The sequence below is a fragment of the Pyrus communis genome, chromosome 1 (assembly GCF_963583255.1).
Source record: "Pyrus communis chromosome 1, drPyrComm1.1, whole genome shotgun sequence".
Taxonomy (NCBI): Eukaryota; Viridiplantae; Streptophyta; class Magnoliopsida; order Rosales; family Rosaceae; genus Pyrus; species Pyrus communis.
Window position 1 is genome coordinate 25,833,599 of NC_084803.1, and position 17,500 is coordinate 25,851,098.

General features: G+C 36.2%; 1 protein-coding gene across 1 annotated transcript; it reads left to right on the forward strand.

Moving 5' to 3' along the window:
- Nucleotides 1-1,766: 1,766 nt before the first annotated feature.
- On the forward strand, nt 1,767-11,489 carry LOC137713112 (photosynthetic NDH subunit of lumenal location 4, chloroplastic-like). Its single transcript, XM_068452373.1, has 5 exons — nt 1,767-2,277; nt 3,214-3,306; nt 5,554-5,614; nt 5,693-5,761; nt 11,030-11,489. Exons 1-5 carry the CDS (start codon nt 1,882-1,884, stop codon nt 11,119-11,121), a joined length of 711 nt encoding a protein of 236 aa, XP_068308474.1. The 5' UTR covers nt 1,767-1,881; the 3' UTR covers nt 11,122-11,489.
- Nucleotides 11,490-17,500: the final 6,011 nt, after the last annotated feature.

Here is a 17,500-nt window from a genome sequence, read left to right on the forward strand (position 1 = left end):
GCGCTTTGGCTGAAGAACTTAATTCAGTCGCCGATCCAAAAATCAATTTGGTCAGTCAGCCTGAGCTAGAGACAATTCGGTGACTTGGAGCCAAGTCTGTTCAACTGATTTAGGACCTAAGATCCGGTCGGCCATGAGCTGAAGTGCGGAGCCAGGTCAGCCTGCTTGTCCTTGGGCTTTTGCTGTGTATGTTGGGTTGGCATGACTTTGGGCCTGCAAGGCCTGGACGTTTTGGTTTATAGGCCTGCTAACGCATAAGTTGTCTGGGCTTGGGGTTTCTGGGCTGGAACAATAGCTTAGGCTACTAGTGCTTAGGCCTCTAGGCCTTGGTTTACTGCTGTGCCATTTTGGGAGTGGGCCTCAACCTAGGCTACTGGTGCATTGGTCCTTGCCATTAGCTACTAGGCGGCGGCCACAACAGTGGTGGTACTCTGTGGCGGCAGGGTTCCTTTTGCCGTCACGTTAAGCCTTGAAGAACGTTAGCACGGGCCACATCTTCATCTCTATCCTCTGGTTCGCATCCTTCGAACTAGGGTCTTCTGTTCGTTGTAGTTATAGGAAACATTCAATGATAATACATGTGAAAAATCAAATGTAATAGAAAAATCTGAAAGCAAATTCGAGAGCCTTCTTCGAGTGTACTAAATCAAGGTCTCAATGAAAACACCAATTTATGTTAGAAAAAATCTACCGTCTTCAGTCTTAATGAATTTGTACCTATAAAACAATAAACACATGTGACTAAGGACCAAAGCCACATGCGCCCACGAGGCTGGGAAGGGGGTTGACTAATGGATCTCCAAAGCCTAATTCAGTATCTCTAAAAAGAGTGAGTGTTTAGGGCTTGTATGGGCAACAACATGCTTATCAGAAAATGGTGTAGATGGACTATTTATAGGGAGGTGGCCGACCATAGTAGGCTTTTATCCTACATGTGGCGGCTTCCCATTGACCAAGGTCTGTCATCCGTAGGATGAATGAGAAAAAAATTATCCCTAAGTATTAAATGGGAGATAATATCTTAGAATTATCATATAATTATCCTAGATTGATTATGATAAGGATTCCTTACTTGTTTGAGTTGATCTTCAATTATGAATATATTAAAGATAAAATTTGGTAATTAATTCTATCTTAAATGCTTTTGACTTTCCAAATCATGAGCAAGGAAGCTTGGAGATGTTGTAATTAGCTACTCAATCCTCCAGAAATGTTGAACTGCGCGTGAGAATACTTGTGGGTCTGCCCATTTAATGAGGGTGACTTATTCTAAATTTTTTGGATTATTTTTTGCTCCACAACTACATCAAAAACTTTGTAAATATGCCAATCATATATGACCAATATTGACATCGTTCTAGCCATGCGAGTCACTTTGAACCCGCTCGTACCATGTATTTATTTTTATGATTCAGCCGTGTACTTTTAACGAGACGGCACCTAGAGGCCCCTCAGAAAGCAAAACTCACTCATTGGAAATGTTCTCTTAACTCTGTTCACTGAAGCGATTTAATGCTACGGTCTAGTAGTGTTTCCCTTTCACTTATAAGTGAGAGGTCTTAGGTTCGGTTCTTGCCAATGGCGAATTTGAACCACATTATTGTTAATTCATTGTGAGCCTAAGCCCACCCATTTCCCTTAACGTAGATAATACCTTTTGTTCAAAAAAAAAAAAAAAAAAAAACAAAGAACTCTGTTCGCTGAATAAAAAGGCAAGATGGGGTCTTATCCAAATTTACGGCCAATATGTTCCCTAATCAGGTCCCATCGTATCCACTCTTCTTTCCCTCTCATGAAAAGAGTCGTTAGCAGTCATTCAGCTCTCAAACCTCCAGACCAAGAACAGATACAGTTACAAAAATCAAATTAAGATAAATAAAAATGGCGGTTTCTACTCTAATCCTTACAACTCCAAAGCCCCTAGCCCAAATTCAACGCCCTAATCCTCCTCCTACAACCTCACTCTCCTCCTCCAAACCCACTTCCACTTGTTCTTGTTCATCTTCTTCATTCTCAGCAACTGCAAACAATGCAAACAAATCTTCCTGGAAATTTTCAAATATTTTGAGCAAGAAGTCCGTAATGGATGTGGGTATGGGGCTGTTAGCATCTTCAATGATGGCATTGTCTCCTTTGGAAGCTGACGCCACGAGAATTGAGTACTATGCCACCGTGGGGGAGCCTCTCTGCGACTTGAACTTTGTTCGTTCTGGGCTTGGTTTCTGTGATGTTTCAGTTGGCCCCGGCGTCGAAGCTCCTCGCGGTGAGCTCATCAATGTGAGTTCCCAGTTTCTGCTGTCTTCAGCGCTATGTTATGTCTTTTATTTCAACAAAAGAGAAAGCATACAAAATTTTAGGTTTTTCTGTTTATTTTTTATTGTTGCATACTTTCGAATTACAAGTTTTGCTTCTTGTTAATGGATGTCAAATACAATATGATTACGAATTGCACCCAAGTTCGAATCCCCTTTTCCTCACTGCTTAGGATAATGTAGAATATCGTCTTGTGAAACACATGCATATATATGTGATTAAAACATTGGGAAAGATAGAAGTGAAGTTGGTTGTTTCAATATAGTGACCATTGATGTACCTTTGGTTTTGGGCCAATGGCTTACCAAATTAATGGTCTAGTGTGAATCGACCCAAAACAGATCAGGTACGCTCTGTTTGGAACAGAATTTACTTCCAAGGATTAGATTATACGCATTTCTTCCCACTTGTGAAGAAGTTGAAACGAAACTTATTCTCACCTGCCACGGAGAAATTCTCTCCACATTACTTGGCAGACACAGGTATTCCAACTCACTTGCACCAAAATACCAAATACACAAGCAGCATCAGTTTTGGTCTACTCAACTAGTTTTGTGATACCGTTTTCTTGGTCTGTCAATTAAATGATTGATTCCAAAAACTCAAAATTGTTCAGACAGAAATTTGACGATTGCAATAAGGCACAACGTCAAATGCTCGCCAACTTTCTCCCTTGTGTGTTGGTCACTAGGGCTGCAAGAACTAAACAGAACTTGGCAGCACACATTTAGGAAATGGATGACCAAAATTGGCATACCAAGATTTCGATGATTGAATGAATTGATAAACAACCTTATCTTGGTACCGAGTCATTTCTCCTTTTTCTAAAAGTGAAGTTATTAGGAGATATGTCTATCAAACACAACTTAATAATACAATAGTCTGTTTTAACAAACACAGATTCACTACACCGCAAGATTCGCTGATGGAACAGTCTTTGACAGTAGCTACAAACGAGGCAGACCTCTAACTTTGCGTATTGGTGTTGGCAAGGTATGAAAATTTTGTAGTATCAATTAGATGAGAACATTATCTCTTTTATTTCTTATATGATGACTTTAATTATGCGTGAAGCTTTTAAATCGAGAATCATACTGCGTAATGAGCATAAAAGCCACAAGAACTAGTGAAAATTCTTTCCAGATAGTCATCTTACACTTAATTTCTGCATGTGCTTTCTATGAATTGCCGATTCTCTGTTCTGTGGCTGTTCCTCTTTTACGTACTTAGATGCATTTTAATCATTCTCTGAAGTCTTAACTAAAGGTGTATTCGATTTTTTTTCTTTGTTATCATTCTCCCATTGTTGGAATAAACTAATTATTAAGGTTTGCAATGTTTCCGGCCACAATCAAACTGATCATGAATGATATTATCAATAGCTGATAAAGGTTTCCTGATGCCTCCATCAATATTGTAGCCTCGTCGAAGAAAACTCGGCATGACCTTTTGTAATATCAAAGTAAAAACAATAATTGGCTAGCTTGGATGTTCACTCATTTTCTCCAATTTAAAGCAGCATCAGAATCAAACGAAACATTTTCTTTTCAGATATCTCTAAATCAAGGTTCTAAAAGACGCTAGGCGCTAGTCGGGGAGCAGGTTGAAGCCTATCCCCTGGGCAGCTAGGCAGGGCCTAGGCGGATTCAAGTAAATTTATTATATATTGTATAAATAAGTGTCATTTATGCTTAAAAAACAACACACATAATTATATTGGGATACCTAAATTGCAAAATAAAATGATGTATAAATTATAAAGTATTCGAACATCTTGAAAACATGGGGAATAAACATATAATGAGTGTTAATCCAAGTATTCAAAAGTCTCTTATGTGGATGCAAATTTCAGCATTGTTCTTCTTGGATGAAAATGCACCTGCAAAATAATTAACACCTTAGGCAAAGGCCAAGAGCTTCACGCACCCACGATGAATGGAGGGGTTTTGGCCAAAGAACCTCCAATGCCAAAGTTAGAATTTGAGGGAAAAGTGTTTAGAGAAATTGGGAGAATTTTGCAAGAGAGTTCGAATTACGTTTTTGGGAGAAATGAGAGCTATTTATAGGGGTGTGGCCACTTATGGTGATTTTTTGGTGTAATTGCAAGGTATTATGTCAAAATAATATCTTGCAATCAATTAGGAAATTAATTAGAAAATTAATTAGGAAATTAATCAATTAATTTAGGTAATTAATCATATTTTGAATGAATAATTGAACGTTACCTTGAAGAGAGGATTTGATGAGGATGGATGAAATAAGATTTGAATAAATACCTATTTTATTGATTGAGTTATGATTGTCCACTGTTTGCGTGTAAGAGTTCTGGTGTGTCTCGAGGGTAATTTTGTTATTTTTACCAAAGAATCCACGTGTCGCCTCCATATTTGTCTCAATTATTTTTCGCTCCACATCTCACATTTTATTGAAAAACTAAGATGCAAAACAAAAGTTATCGCTTTTTTGTCTAAGTGAGAGTCGAGACCTAAGCAGGTGCCTAGGTGGATGCCTAAGCAGGTCTAGGCGCACTATCTTAATTTTCAAATAACTAGGGACGAATCGAAACGTGCCCAGATGCCTAACATCTAGGTGGCGCCAGACGGGGATTTTTAGAGCAGTGCTCTAAATTGATAAAGTCATACAGTGGAGAGACTGGAGAGAGTTTTCATGAAAAGCTCAGTAAAGTGGTTGATTTCTTGGTGTTTTCCAATTTCCACATGGATGTGTTGCAACGGGTTTCAAAACACTTCAGAATTTTTTCACATATTTCACCTCTTGTATTAATCAGCATTGTACTTTACTATGGCAATATCCATATATTAATTGTATTTATTATTCATTAGTTTTTCAAGCTCATCATGGTGGGTTTGAATATATAGGAGAGGAAGAGTCTTGCTTAGCTTCTTGTTTAAGGTTTTCATCCTAAATTATTAGCAATAATGCTAAATGGAGAATTAACCCCTGATTCCAAGTCCAAAAATTAAGAATTAAATAAAATAAACTAATTCTAAGCTTCTCCCGTTAAATAAAAACAATTTTCGTGTTGCATTTGTCAAAATCTAAGCAGCCAAAGGCTCTAAGAAACCAGAGTAGAATAAAGAAACTAAACGAAGTACATCAAATTGTGGACCTGAGATATGCTTAGTTTTCCTTCTCTTTTGATTCTCTCGGAGTAGTGTCCGCCTCCATACCTTCATTTATTCATGCCCATTTACCTTTATCTTATATTCTGGTGTCCAGGTTATTAGGGGACTGGATCAAGGTATTTTAGGGGGTGAGGGTGTGCCTCCAATGCAAATAGGTAAGACGATAGAGCTGGTTATTTGTGAAAGAAAAAAATAAGAAGAAACCAAATTGTAACCCATCAAATATCACACAGGGGGAAAGCGGAAGCTTCAAATTCCTTCACATTTAGCATATGGGCCAGAACCTGCAGGATGCTTCTCAGGTGAGTTTCTTTTATATTTGAAAATATTATGATTCTTTAGTCTTCCATGATTATCGTATACGACTATGTTGGTTGATTATGGTCTAAACTGTCATTTCATTATTTGTAGCAAGCTGTTAGTTTGAGTAATTAGAGTTGTTAGTGATCAAGGGCTGAGATTAGATCAATTTGTAGTAGGCTCAAATGTGAGCAAGTGTCAAGATCTCATAGGGTCTTGTAACGAATGGTTGGATGAGCTCATAGGCTCTCCTAGATTCTCTCCCTCTCTAACGGTTATGTAAATGCTGATGTGATGAAATGAGCACACATAGAAGAGCATTCTAGCTCTCTCTGAAATTTTGAGCACTCTCTCTCTATCTTTTCACTCTCTCTCTCTAAATCTTCTTTCTCTCTGTGCTAAATTGTTGCAAATACACCATCAAATAGTTTAGATTCTAACATGGTATCAAGAGCCTAGGTTCGATTTCGGACTGGGCGTTGATTTCGGTGAAATTGTGCGAAAGAATCCAACGAGAAAACTCTCAATTTCCTTATGATTCAAGCTGAAATGGCTGGGTCTGGAAGCAGCGATTTACGAGCTCCCGTTTTTTATGGAACGGAGTTCGAGTTCTGGAAGGTGAGAATGGTCACCATTTTCAAATCGTATGGGATTTGGAAAGTGGTAGACAAGGGGATTACTATTCCAGAATCGAAGAAGAAGGAAGAAAAGGAAAAAACAAAGAAGGAGGATGGCAAGGAAGATTCATCCGAGTTGGACAACGTTGAAGGAGATGATGATGAGCTCAGTGCACTCATGGAGGATCAACCAATGAAGGATGCTAAAGCATTGGAATCATTCAGAGTGTAGTCTCTAAAGAGATCTTCCCTTGGATTGTGAACCAAGAGACATCCAAGGGTGCGTGGGATCTACTCCAAGGGTGAGTAGACATGGGGATGATGATGCAAGCTAAGAGCATGCTTTTTCACACAGGGAAATCACAGTAAGGGAAAGAAGAATTGGAAGTCTAAGCCTAAGAAATGGGAAAACAATACTCACCAGCCTGAGAGACAGGGTGAGATCACTGAGGGTGTTAAACAAAAGTGAAAAATCTATAGTGAAGGATTGTGTTGGTTTAAGGGAAAATTTAAATACCATAATCGCAACAGATTTGGACATGTAGTGAAGGATTGTCATTAGCCTAAGAAAACATATGCTGCAAACTATTTGAACCATGTTCAGGACAATGCAATGATGTTCTATGCTTGCCATAAGGCCTCTGTGCAAGAAAATAGTGGTGTTTGGTATTTGGATAGTGTTTGCAGTAACCACATGACTAGTACTGAATCATTGCTTATCAACATTGACAGAAGTATAAGGTGTAATGTGAAAATGGGCACATGGGACTTGGTTGATTCAATTGGGAAAGGGACACTGGTAGTGGAGACTAAGAGAGGAACTAGGTACATACCAGAAGTCATGATTGTACCTAGTTTAGATGAGAACCTTCTCCGTGTAGGCCAAATGGTAGAACATAGGTAATGGCTAGTATTTGGTGATTTCATGGCTTGCATATTTGGTGACAGGGAACTACAAGACCATGTTGCTATTGTGCAAATGAAGGGAAATATATGTTTCCCTCTAATGTTTGAATCTATGGATCACATTGTAGCAAATAGAGCAACTATTGAAAGATATACATGGAAATGGCTGAGAAGATTTAGGCATCTGAACTATGATAGTTTGAGAATGATGCAAGAAAGGTGCTTGGTGTATGGTCTGCCTCACCTACAAGAGCACAATCAGGTGTATGAAGGGTGTGCCACTGGAAAGGCTCATAAAGAGGCCTTCAAAAAAGAACAGAGACGGAGGGCAACATTTCCACTAGAACTTGTACACACAGATGTGTGTGGACCCATGAGTGAGATTCTTGGTGGCAGCAGATACTTTCTTACCTTCATCAATGACAAGTCAAGGATGTGTTGGGTCTATTTCTTGAAGTATAAGTCTGAGGTATTCAGATTTTTTAAAATGTTCAAGGCTATGGTTGAACTACAAATTGGTCACAAGTTAAAAAAACTCAGAAGTCACAGGGGAAGAAAGTATACATCTCTGGAATTTGACAAGTTTTGTGAAGATGTTGGTATTGAAAAGCAATTCACTGTTGCTTATTCTCCCCAGAAAAATGGCATTGTTAAGAGGAAGAATCGTACCATTGTAGAGATGGCAAGAACCATGCTCTATAAAAAGAAGCTACCACTCAAGTTCTGGGGTGAAGTAGTTTACACTGTTGTCTACCTACTTAATAGGTGTCCTACAAAAGCATTGGAAAACAAGACTCCCTTTGAAGAGTTTTGTGGTAGAAAACTAGGAGTAAAGCACTTGAGAATTTTTGGTTTTGTGTGCTACACTCGTGTTCCAACTCAGTTAAGGCAAAAATTGGATGAAACTGGACAGAAAGGTGTATTTGTTGGATATAGGACAAAAGAGACTGGTTATAGAGTGTATGATCTAAAAAGCAACAAGATCATTGTTTCCAGAAGTGTCATTTTTTATGAAGATGCAGTGCTCAATTGGGAGAATATGGAGACAGTGCATATCCCTCTGCCCTATTCAGAAGCTGATGAAGGTGTAAGCATAACTGAGATTGAAAATGGTGTAAATGAGGAATCTAATATTGATTCTTCTAAGTCGAATGATTTAACCACAGGTGAAGAGTGTATTACTAGTGTACACAGTAATGTTTCTAATGCTGTGAATGTGGAGAGTGAGATCCAACTCCCAGAAACTTATGACAATACACCAAAGAAGTGGAGAAACTTGAGTGAAGTGTTTGCTCAGTGTATACTCAGTGTCATTGACCGTGAGAACTACAATGAAGCCTCTCAAGATGAAGCTTAGAAGAAAGCAATGAATGATGAGATCACTATGATTGAGAAGAATGGTACTTGGAAATTGGTTAATAAGCCAAGTAACAAACCAATTGTTTGAGTAAAGTGGATTTTCAAAACCAAGCTGAATCTAGATGGCACTAAACAAAAACACATGGCAAGATTAGTTGCCAAAGGGTACACTCAAAATCTTAAGATTGATTTTAATGAGACTTTTGCACCTGTGGCTAGATTAGACACTACGAGGACTCTCATTGCTTTGGCAGCACAAAATGGTGGAAATTGTTCCAGTTAGATGTGAAGTCTACTTTTCTGAATGGGATCCTTGAAGAAGAAGTGTATATAGATCAACCAGATGGGTATCTTGTCAAGGGAGAAGAACACAAGGTATACAAGCTAAAGAAAGCCTTGTATGGACTGAAGCAAGCTCCCAGAGCTTGGTATAACAACATTGACACCTACTTGGTGCATTGTGGGTTTACAAAAAGTCCAAGTGAATCTACTCTATATGTGAAGCATAAGGAAGGATATGGAACTTTAATTGTTTCAATATATGTGGATGACATTGTCTACACGAGAAGTTGTTCACAAATGATTGAAGATTTCAAATGTGACATGATGAGAGTGAATCTACTGTATATGTGAAGCATAAGGAAGAACATGGAACTTTAATTGTTTCAATATATGTGGATGACACTGTCTACACGAGAAGTTGTTCACAGATGATTGAAGATTTCTAATGTGACATGATGAGTAAGTATGAGATGACAGACTTAGGACTGTTGCATCATTTTTAGGAATTGGAGTTATTCAACAAGAAGGGAGCATATTCATTCATCAAAAGAAATATGCATTGAGTTTGATTGACAAGTTTGGATTGAAGAATTGCAAATCTGTCTCAATCCCTCTACCTCCCACTGATAAGCTAAGGAAATATGATGGGAGTGAGGTTGCAGATGAGGAATTGTATAGAAGAATTGTTGGCAGCCTTTTGTATTTGGCTACAACAAGGCCTGATATCATGTACTCAGCATGTGTACTTGCCAGATACATGCATTGTCCCTTCACCAAGCATCTTGGCACTGCCAAGAGGATCCTGAGATATGTGCAAGGAATTATGGATTATGGAATCAAGTATAAGAAAGGAAATGCATCCTTGCTTATAGGTTTTTGTGATAGTGACTGGAGTGGGGATGAAAATGACATGAAATCCACATTAGGCTATGCTTTTAGCTTTGGTAGTGGTGCTTTCTCTTGGGCCTCTATAAAGCAACAAAGTGTTGCACTCTCAACTGCAAAAGCCGATTATATGAGTGCCTCTGAAGCTACTACTCAAGCCATATGGCTGAGATTTGTGTTGCATGATTTTGGTGAAGAACTGATTGAACCAACCCTCTTGATGTGTGACAACACATCTGCAATTGCAATGTCAAAGAACCCTGTATTTCATCAGAGGTCTAAACATATCAAGAGGAAATTCCATTTCATCAGGGATGCAATCCAATAAGGAATAATTGATTTACAATTATGCATGAGTGAGGAGCAATTGGCAGACATCTTCACCAAAGCTTTGGCAAAAGACAGATTATGTGCTTTGAGGGACAAGCTTGGAGTAATTTCAGTCAAGACGTTAGAAGGGAGTGTTGGTTGATTAAGGTTTAAACTGTCATTTCATTATTTGTAGCAAGATATTAGTTTGAGTAATTAGAGTTGTTAGTGATCAAGGGCTGAGATTAGATCAATTTGTAGTAGGCTCAAATGGAGCAAGTGTCAAGATCTCACAGGGTTTTGTAATGAATGGTTGGATGAGCCCATAGGCTCTCCTAGATTCTCTCCCTCTCTAACGGTTATGTAAATGCTGATGTAATGAAATGAGCACACGCAGAAGAGCATTCTAGCTCTCTCTGAAATTCTGAGCACTCTCTCTCTCTCTCTCCCTCTCTCTCTCTCTCTCTCTAAATCTTCTTTCTCTCTGTGCTAAATTACTGCAAATACACCATCAAATAGTTTAGATTCTAACAGACTCTTGTTGTCAACCAAAATCATCATCAGAAACTTGAAACTTTCTATGATCTTACAAAAGACATCATTGAATCATTATCATCCTCACTATCTGTGTACATGTGGAAATACTAGGTATATACGATCAGTTAACTTTGCGGTACAAAACTCTTGTCGATATCGGCTACCATAATTTCTTAGAAAAGTAAAAACTAGATGTCAAGGACAGTTACTTATATCGATGGTATAATGATGATGTATGCTACAGTTTCTCGAAATCTGAGGCTTGCTAATTTATTCCTAGAGCTGAAGGTGAAAAACTAAAGTAATTTAAACATACAGTCAGTCGTTTTAAGTCTTGGAAACTATCAAAAACTAATATATGTATATCTTTTATAGGTGACTGCAATATACCTGGAAATGCTACTCTTGTCTACGACATTAATTTTGTTGGTATCTACTCGGGAAATAGAGCATTGCCGGGCAAATAGATAGAACACGCCATTAGATCCTTGCATCTCCCGACTTCCTGATACTAAGCTTCCCTTGTTAAATACAAGCTGAGGCAGGAATTCAGAGTCATACATATAATGGTGCGCCTTCTTTTTCTACGCTTGGCTTGCTAAATGGAGATGTATCGATCCCATCCGCGTTGGTATCGCCCCACCTAAGCATTCTACCTTACATTTTATGTATATAGATTTACCTTTGTGGAACATGGGACGATTCATATTAATAAACATACTTATCTTATGTGATCGAAACACTTGGAAAGAATGGCTTGTACCTAATTTGTGTACAACTATAAAAGTAGGTTTTATAAAAGATGCTCAGCCAAATCTTTTGGATTGGTTTGCTATGTAGAGATATGTTGCTGCTGAGACCATAGCTTTTGTCTTGAATATCTAAATTTGACTAGGGTTTTAAGTCCGAAAGTTTGGAGAAGGACCTCACTGCTTAGCTTGGCTACTCTCTCATTGCTGAAACTGTTCTTGTCACTTTTATTAAAGAGGCAAAAGCACGTGCCAACTCTAGGTCAAAAGTTGAAATGCATGACATAATGTGATTGTGAGTACCGCCATAGTTTAGGATTTAGGAGAGTGATTTCTGCATCCGCTTTTGGCCTCTTGCACACCTTTTTTTTTTTCTTTTTTTTGTTCGGCAATTGGGTCGAATGAATGATAAGTGAATCAACGGACATAACTGAATAGAGAAGTGCAGAAGATCAAAAGGGTGTGTGGGGAAATGACTTCCCCTACAACAATCTGGTTGTTTTTCATTTCCGGTTGGTAAATATGTACATGAAATAGCAATACAGCAATGTGCTTGACAGCCAACACTACTACAAAAAACACTTTGTGCAACGAAATTTTGGTTGTGCATGGTTCGTTGCGCAAAGCTCGTGAAGATAGGGTTTGCGTGACAAAAATTAATCTTGGTCGTGCAAACGCAAAGATTTTTTTTTTTAATTTTTTTCATTAAAATAAATTAATTTAATATTTTGCGCAACGAAATATTTTGTCGCGCAAGGTTTTTGATTTTTTGTTTTATTATTTCTCTTATATTAATTATTTGCACAGCGAAATATTTGGTAACACAAGATTTTTTGAATACAAGTCTATTGTGGTGGTAGTGGCGGGGGATATGTTTCGATAGCATCCTAATCCTCAACTTTAGCCATCAGAGTCTCAACGATTCCCTAAAAAAAAAAAAAAAAAACAAATATGGTCAAATAACATAAAATAATACCAAAAAAATGGCATAATCTCCCCTAAAATTGGTATACCCCAAACCCAACCCCAAACTCCACTCCTCACCCTATACTCGACCTCAAACCCCGCACCAAAATCAAAACTAACTCCAAAACCACATATTAATGAAAAAAAATTAAAATTTGGGGAGAATATACCTTTTGGCAAGATTGAGAGTGAGAGAATGAGAGGGAGGAGTGTGTGTGAGAGAATTAGAGGAGATAGTGAGAGAGAGACGAAAGAGTGAGTGAGAGTGAGAGATAGTGAAGAGAGAGAAGAGAGATTAAGTGAGAGCAGTGAGTGTGAGAGAGAGGGTCGGATTTGGGAAGAGGGAAAGAGAGAGGAGAGGTAAGAGTAGAGAAAGACATTGAGAAAATGGTGGAGGAGTTATTTTGGTTTTAAAAACTGTATCATTTTGCGCGACGAAGCATACGAGTTTGTGCAATGAAATATTGGTCGCGCAAAGTCTCAAAAAAAATTTAACAAAAAATTTCCGCGTCCCATTTTTGGTGCCCGCCCAAAATTTTAGAGTTTTGCGCGACAAAGTGTTGGTCACGCAAAGTTATGCACGACAAAATATTGGTTGCACAAAGTCTTAAAAAAATATTTAAAAATTCATGCATCCCATTTTTGGCTCCCGTCCAAATTTAAGGATTTTGCGTGACAAAATATTGGTCACGCAAAGTCTTAAAAAAAATAATTTAAATTTCTTGCATCCCATTTTTGGTGCCCGTCCAAATTTTTAGAGATTTGCGCGAAGCGCGATGAAAAATTGGTCGTGCAAAATCTTAAAAATAAATTTTTTTAAGACTCCCGCGTCCCATCTTTGGCTCCCGTCCAAATTTAAGGATTTTGCGTGACGAAATATTGGTTCGTCATGCAAAATTTATAATTTTTTTTATAATTAATAAAAAGAAAATAATTTTATTTTACAATTTAAAATATAAATAAATTAAAATAAATAAGGTTTAGGCAACCAAATGTGTATTGGTCACGCAAAGCAAACAATAAGAAATAAAGAAATAATTTAGTTTAACAATATAAATATAAAAATAAAATACAAAATAAGTAAATAAGGGTTAAGCGACCAAATATTGATATTCATCACGCAAAGTTTTTAAAAAATAATAAAAACTAATGAAAATAACTATATTTTAAAATTTATAATATAAAATTAAATAAAAAACAAAAATAAATTGGTCTGCACGATGCATGTATACATTATGACGTCGTGCTATTGGTTTTGCACAACGGCCCCATTGTGGAGTCGCACAAGTTATATTTAAAAAAAAAAAAAAAAATTATTATAAAGTTTACTGAAAATGTGAATTTGATGGGATATGCATTCTACAAAACTAGTTTCAACGATCCAACCGTCAAACTTGTTTGTATATATTTCGAGATCGCATACGCCAAAAATCACAAAAAACAAACATTCAGAGATCAAGTGACGGGACAAAACTTCTCCACAGTTATAACGAAAAATCACGATTTAACTGTTATTTTAACTCCAATTTTGGTGCTTTTTTACAGCTACACTTCTTGACCATATATGAATACAATGCCTGAATTCAATCTTCAATTTAAAATATTTCACTAGTGGATACCACAAAATCTTATGTTATACTTAATGAAAGTATAAATAAACTATAAGTGTTAGTGAATTTATTGTTTTGATGGGATACGCATTCTACGAACCTAGTTTCAATTATCCAACCGTCAAACTTGTTTTTATATACTTCAAGATCGCATACGCTAAAAACAAAAAAAAACAAACATTCAAGGATACAGTAACGGGACAAAACTTTTTGACGGTTATAAATGAAAATACACGATTTAACGATTGTTTTAACTTCGATTTTGATGATTTTTTACAGCTACACTCCTTAATCCTATATGAATACAATGAACTAATTCGATCGTCAATTTAAAATATAGTTTTCTAACAAAAACCCAATCGGAACTACAATAATATATTTGTTTAACAAAAACCCGATCCGAACTACAATAATAAATTTAAAGCTACTTAATAAATATATATACCATTCAATTTCTTAAGTGTTATAAGTACAAAATAAATAAATTTAAAGCTACTTAATAAATATATATACCATTCAATTTCACAACTTTATATTTATCCTCATCCGAACTACAATAATAATTATCGCTATCTTCACTACTTAATAAATATATATACCATTCAAATAGTCTTTGCACAACGGTGAACAAAAATGTCACACAAAGGCCATTTGCGCGACATGGCTGGTCTGTAACGCAATTTTATGTCGCCAAATCAAGGTTTTTACTGTTTTTTTTTTTCCCAACATTTACGCGACACGGTTGGTCTGTCAACAATTTTCTGGCACCAAACCAAAACTTCATAATAAAAACTTATGAAAATAACTATATTTTTAAATTTATAATAAAAAACGAAAATAAATTGGTTTAGGCGATGAAATATTTGGATTACGTCGCGCTAAGATTTAAAAAATAATAATTTTTTTATTTTATTTATTTTTGTAAAGACTTTGCACAACAATGTGTGTTTCCTTGCACAAAGTGTTTTTTGTAGTAGTGCAAATAGCTTACTTGATCAATCAGTAACTTACTTTAGGAATATGCAATTCTAACTTCTCACTTTTTCTACTTTACCCTTCTATGCTATATACTGTCGGCGCTCTGTGCCTTTATACTCAAATTTAACTTTACATCTCTAACAAACTTCATTCTCGAGCTCATCTTTCTCCGTCGTAATTTCTACTTGTATCGTTGGATAGGTTATTGAAGTGGTATAAACTAACACACAAATTCAACCCCTATAAATTATGCAATCGTAGTACGACTAAGTAGGGATCATTCTATTCTAGGGATTAGAAGGGATGCTAACCAATACAAATTAAACTTAACAAACTGAAAACTAAGTTAAACTAACAACAAAACAATGACTCGGGGGATTTTGGACGAATTTAATTAAAACAAAAGAAAATGGAAGCAAGTAAATTAAGTTGTGAATGAAATATGGATGAAAGAATAGTTAAAGGATTCTTCTCCACACATCATATGCATACAAATCGATTTCCAGTTATTCTTTCTATAAACCAAGAATAACAATGCCCCAAATTAACTGTGTATAACACTAATTAACTCTCAGATTTTCCTAAGTTCATTGAATTGGACTCAGCAATGCAACCAAATTATTCTTCTCAAGTTCCCTAACTATGAAAAGCACTATGAAAAGCATGATACTCTTGCCAAGAATTTACTTAACTCAGTCATGACTAGTGACTTTTACAACTTACAAATATAAGTTCTTAACGATTAGGTGAAATTTCCTTATATTCTAGTATCAAATCCCTACATGTAGACTAAGTATGCATCCTTAATAAACATACAAGAATAAGTTTTCTATAAAATAGATAAGTAAATCGCATTCATGTTTTATGAAACAATAACTGGATGTAATCAATTTATATAAAACATATGATCATGGCTTTGAATTCACCTCTAGCTAAAAAGAAACTTAGTTACAATTGTTCATCATAACTGAAAAGCAATCCAAAATAAACATTGAAACTTAAAACAAATAGAGAAAGAACTCTAAAAATTCCAGCAACTTCAATGGATGAATGGTAGGCGCGGCACACCTCTAAAACATTGTAGGACACTTCATATATAAATATAGGGCACGGCTTAATCCAAGGAGGAAAGGGATTAGGCGATTTGAATAGTTTTAGGACTCTAAGAAACAAGTGGAGTGTTGGAATGTGATTAAGATTCTTCCTTGCAGCTGGAGATAAGATAGGATAAGATAATGTTTCTCTCCAACTAGGATTCCTCTTTCATTTGTAATTCCTTGCCTTCCAAGCCTCAACTCTAATTTCTCCAGATTTTAGCACATGTTTAACACCTTTTAAACACCAAAAACGTCTAGCTCATATGCTATCCAATCCAAGTCCAAAACTTCTCCAAATTGCTCCATTTGACTATTCATTGTCATCTTTACCAATTGGACCTACAATAATATGAAAATAACTTAAATTACTATAATAAATGGAAATTAACTAAGTAAATGCAAAGAAATAAGATAACAAAGTCGCATAAATATACTTCTATCAAATTCCCCCACACTTAGCTTTTGCTAGTCCCCAAGCAAAACAAACAAAACAAACAAAATATAAACCTTCCAACAAATGCCTCAGGGATTTCTAATGAAACATGACATGTTAAAAATCAATACTTACATAGATTTTAGCCATCCTTACTCTTGTGCTTATACTTAACCGCAGTAACCACTCACTAGCTTGCATTTAATCAATTAAAACAACATTTGAAAGTAGTAAAATGCTTTAGAGAATTCACTCAATTCCTCACTGGATATACTCTCCATTTTCACACAGATTTTTTTACTACACTCCCTATAGTAAGTATATGTGAAAAGATTGATGTAAATATGTAGGCTAGCACTCACATATGTTATAACAAAGAAGGCACTTTCGGGAATTATTAATACAAACATGTATATGATCTCATAAACAGAATGCCACTACTTAGAAGCGAGAACCAAGGATTCCATATGCTCATACCAATTTCAGACTCCACATATTGAATCACATAACAATCAAGATAAAAGTCTAAGGGTTGTAACAATGCTAAGGTATTGGCTAACCAAGAAAGGTTAAGAATAAATAAGGGTTCTTAAAGTGCTAATAAGCAAAGTAATGAAATCAACACTTAGAATTCAACTTTTGATTGCAACACCCAACTATAAACACAAAGAGGAGATTCACACAACTTTAGCATCAGATACACATTTTGGACCCTTATTCAACAACCAAAACTTATGAACTCATTCTCATTTCTTTTCAACCTTTTTTTTTCTTTTTCAACACATTATTTTTTTCCTTTTCTTTTCTGTTTTGTTTCCATTTTTTTTTTAACGTTTTTCTTCTTCTTTCTTTGAAATATAAAACATAAACACTACTTCACTGGATTCAAAAGAACAAATCTTTCCCCCACACTTGTTTTCCTGCAAATCGTAGATCAAAAGGAATTCCCAATGAGTCATGCTTCACTATTCTTTAAGAACAAGGGTATGGATATTCCTATACTAGGGTAGGTA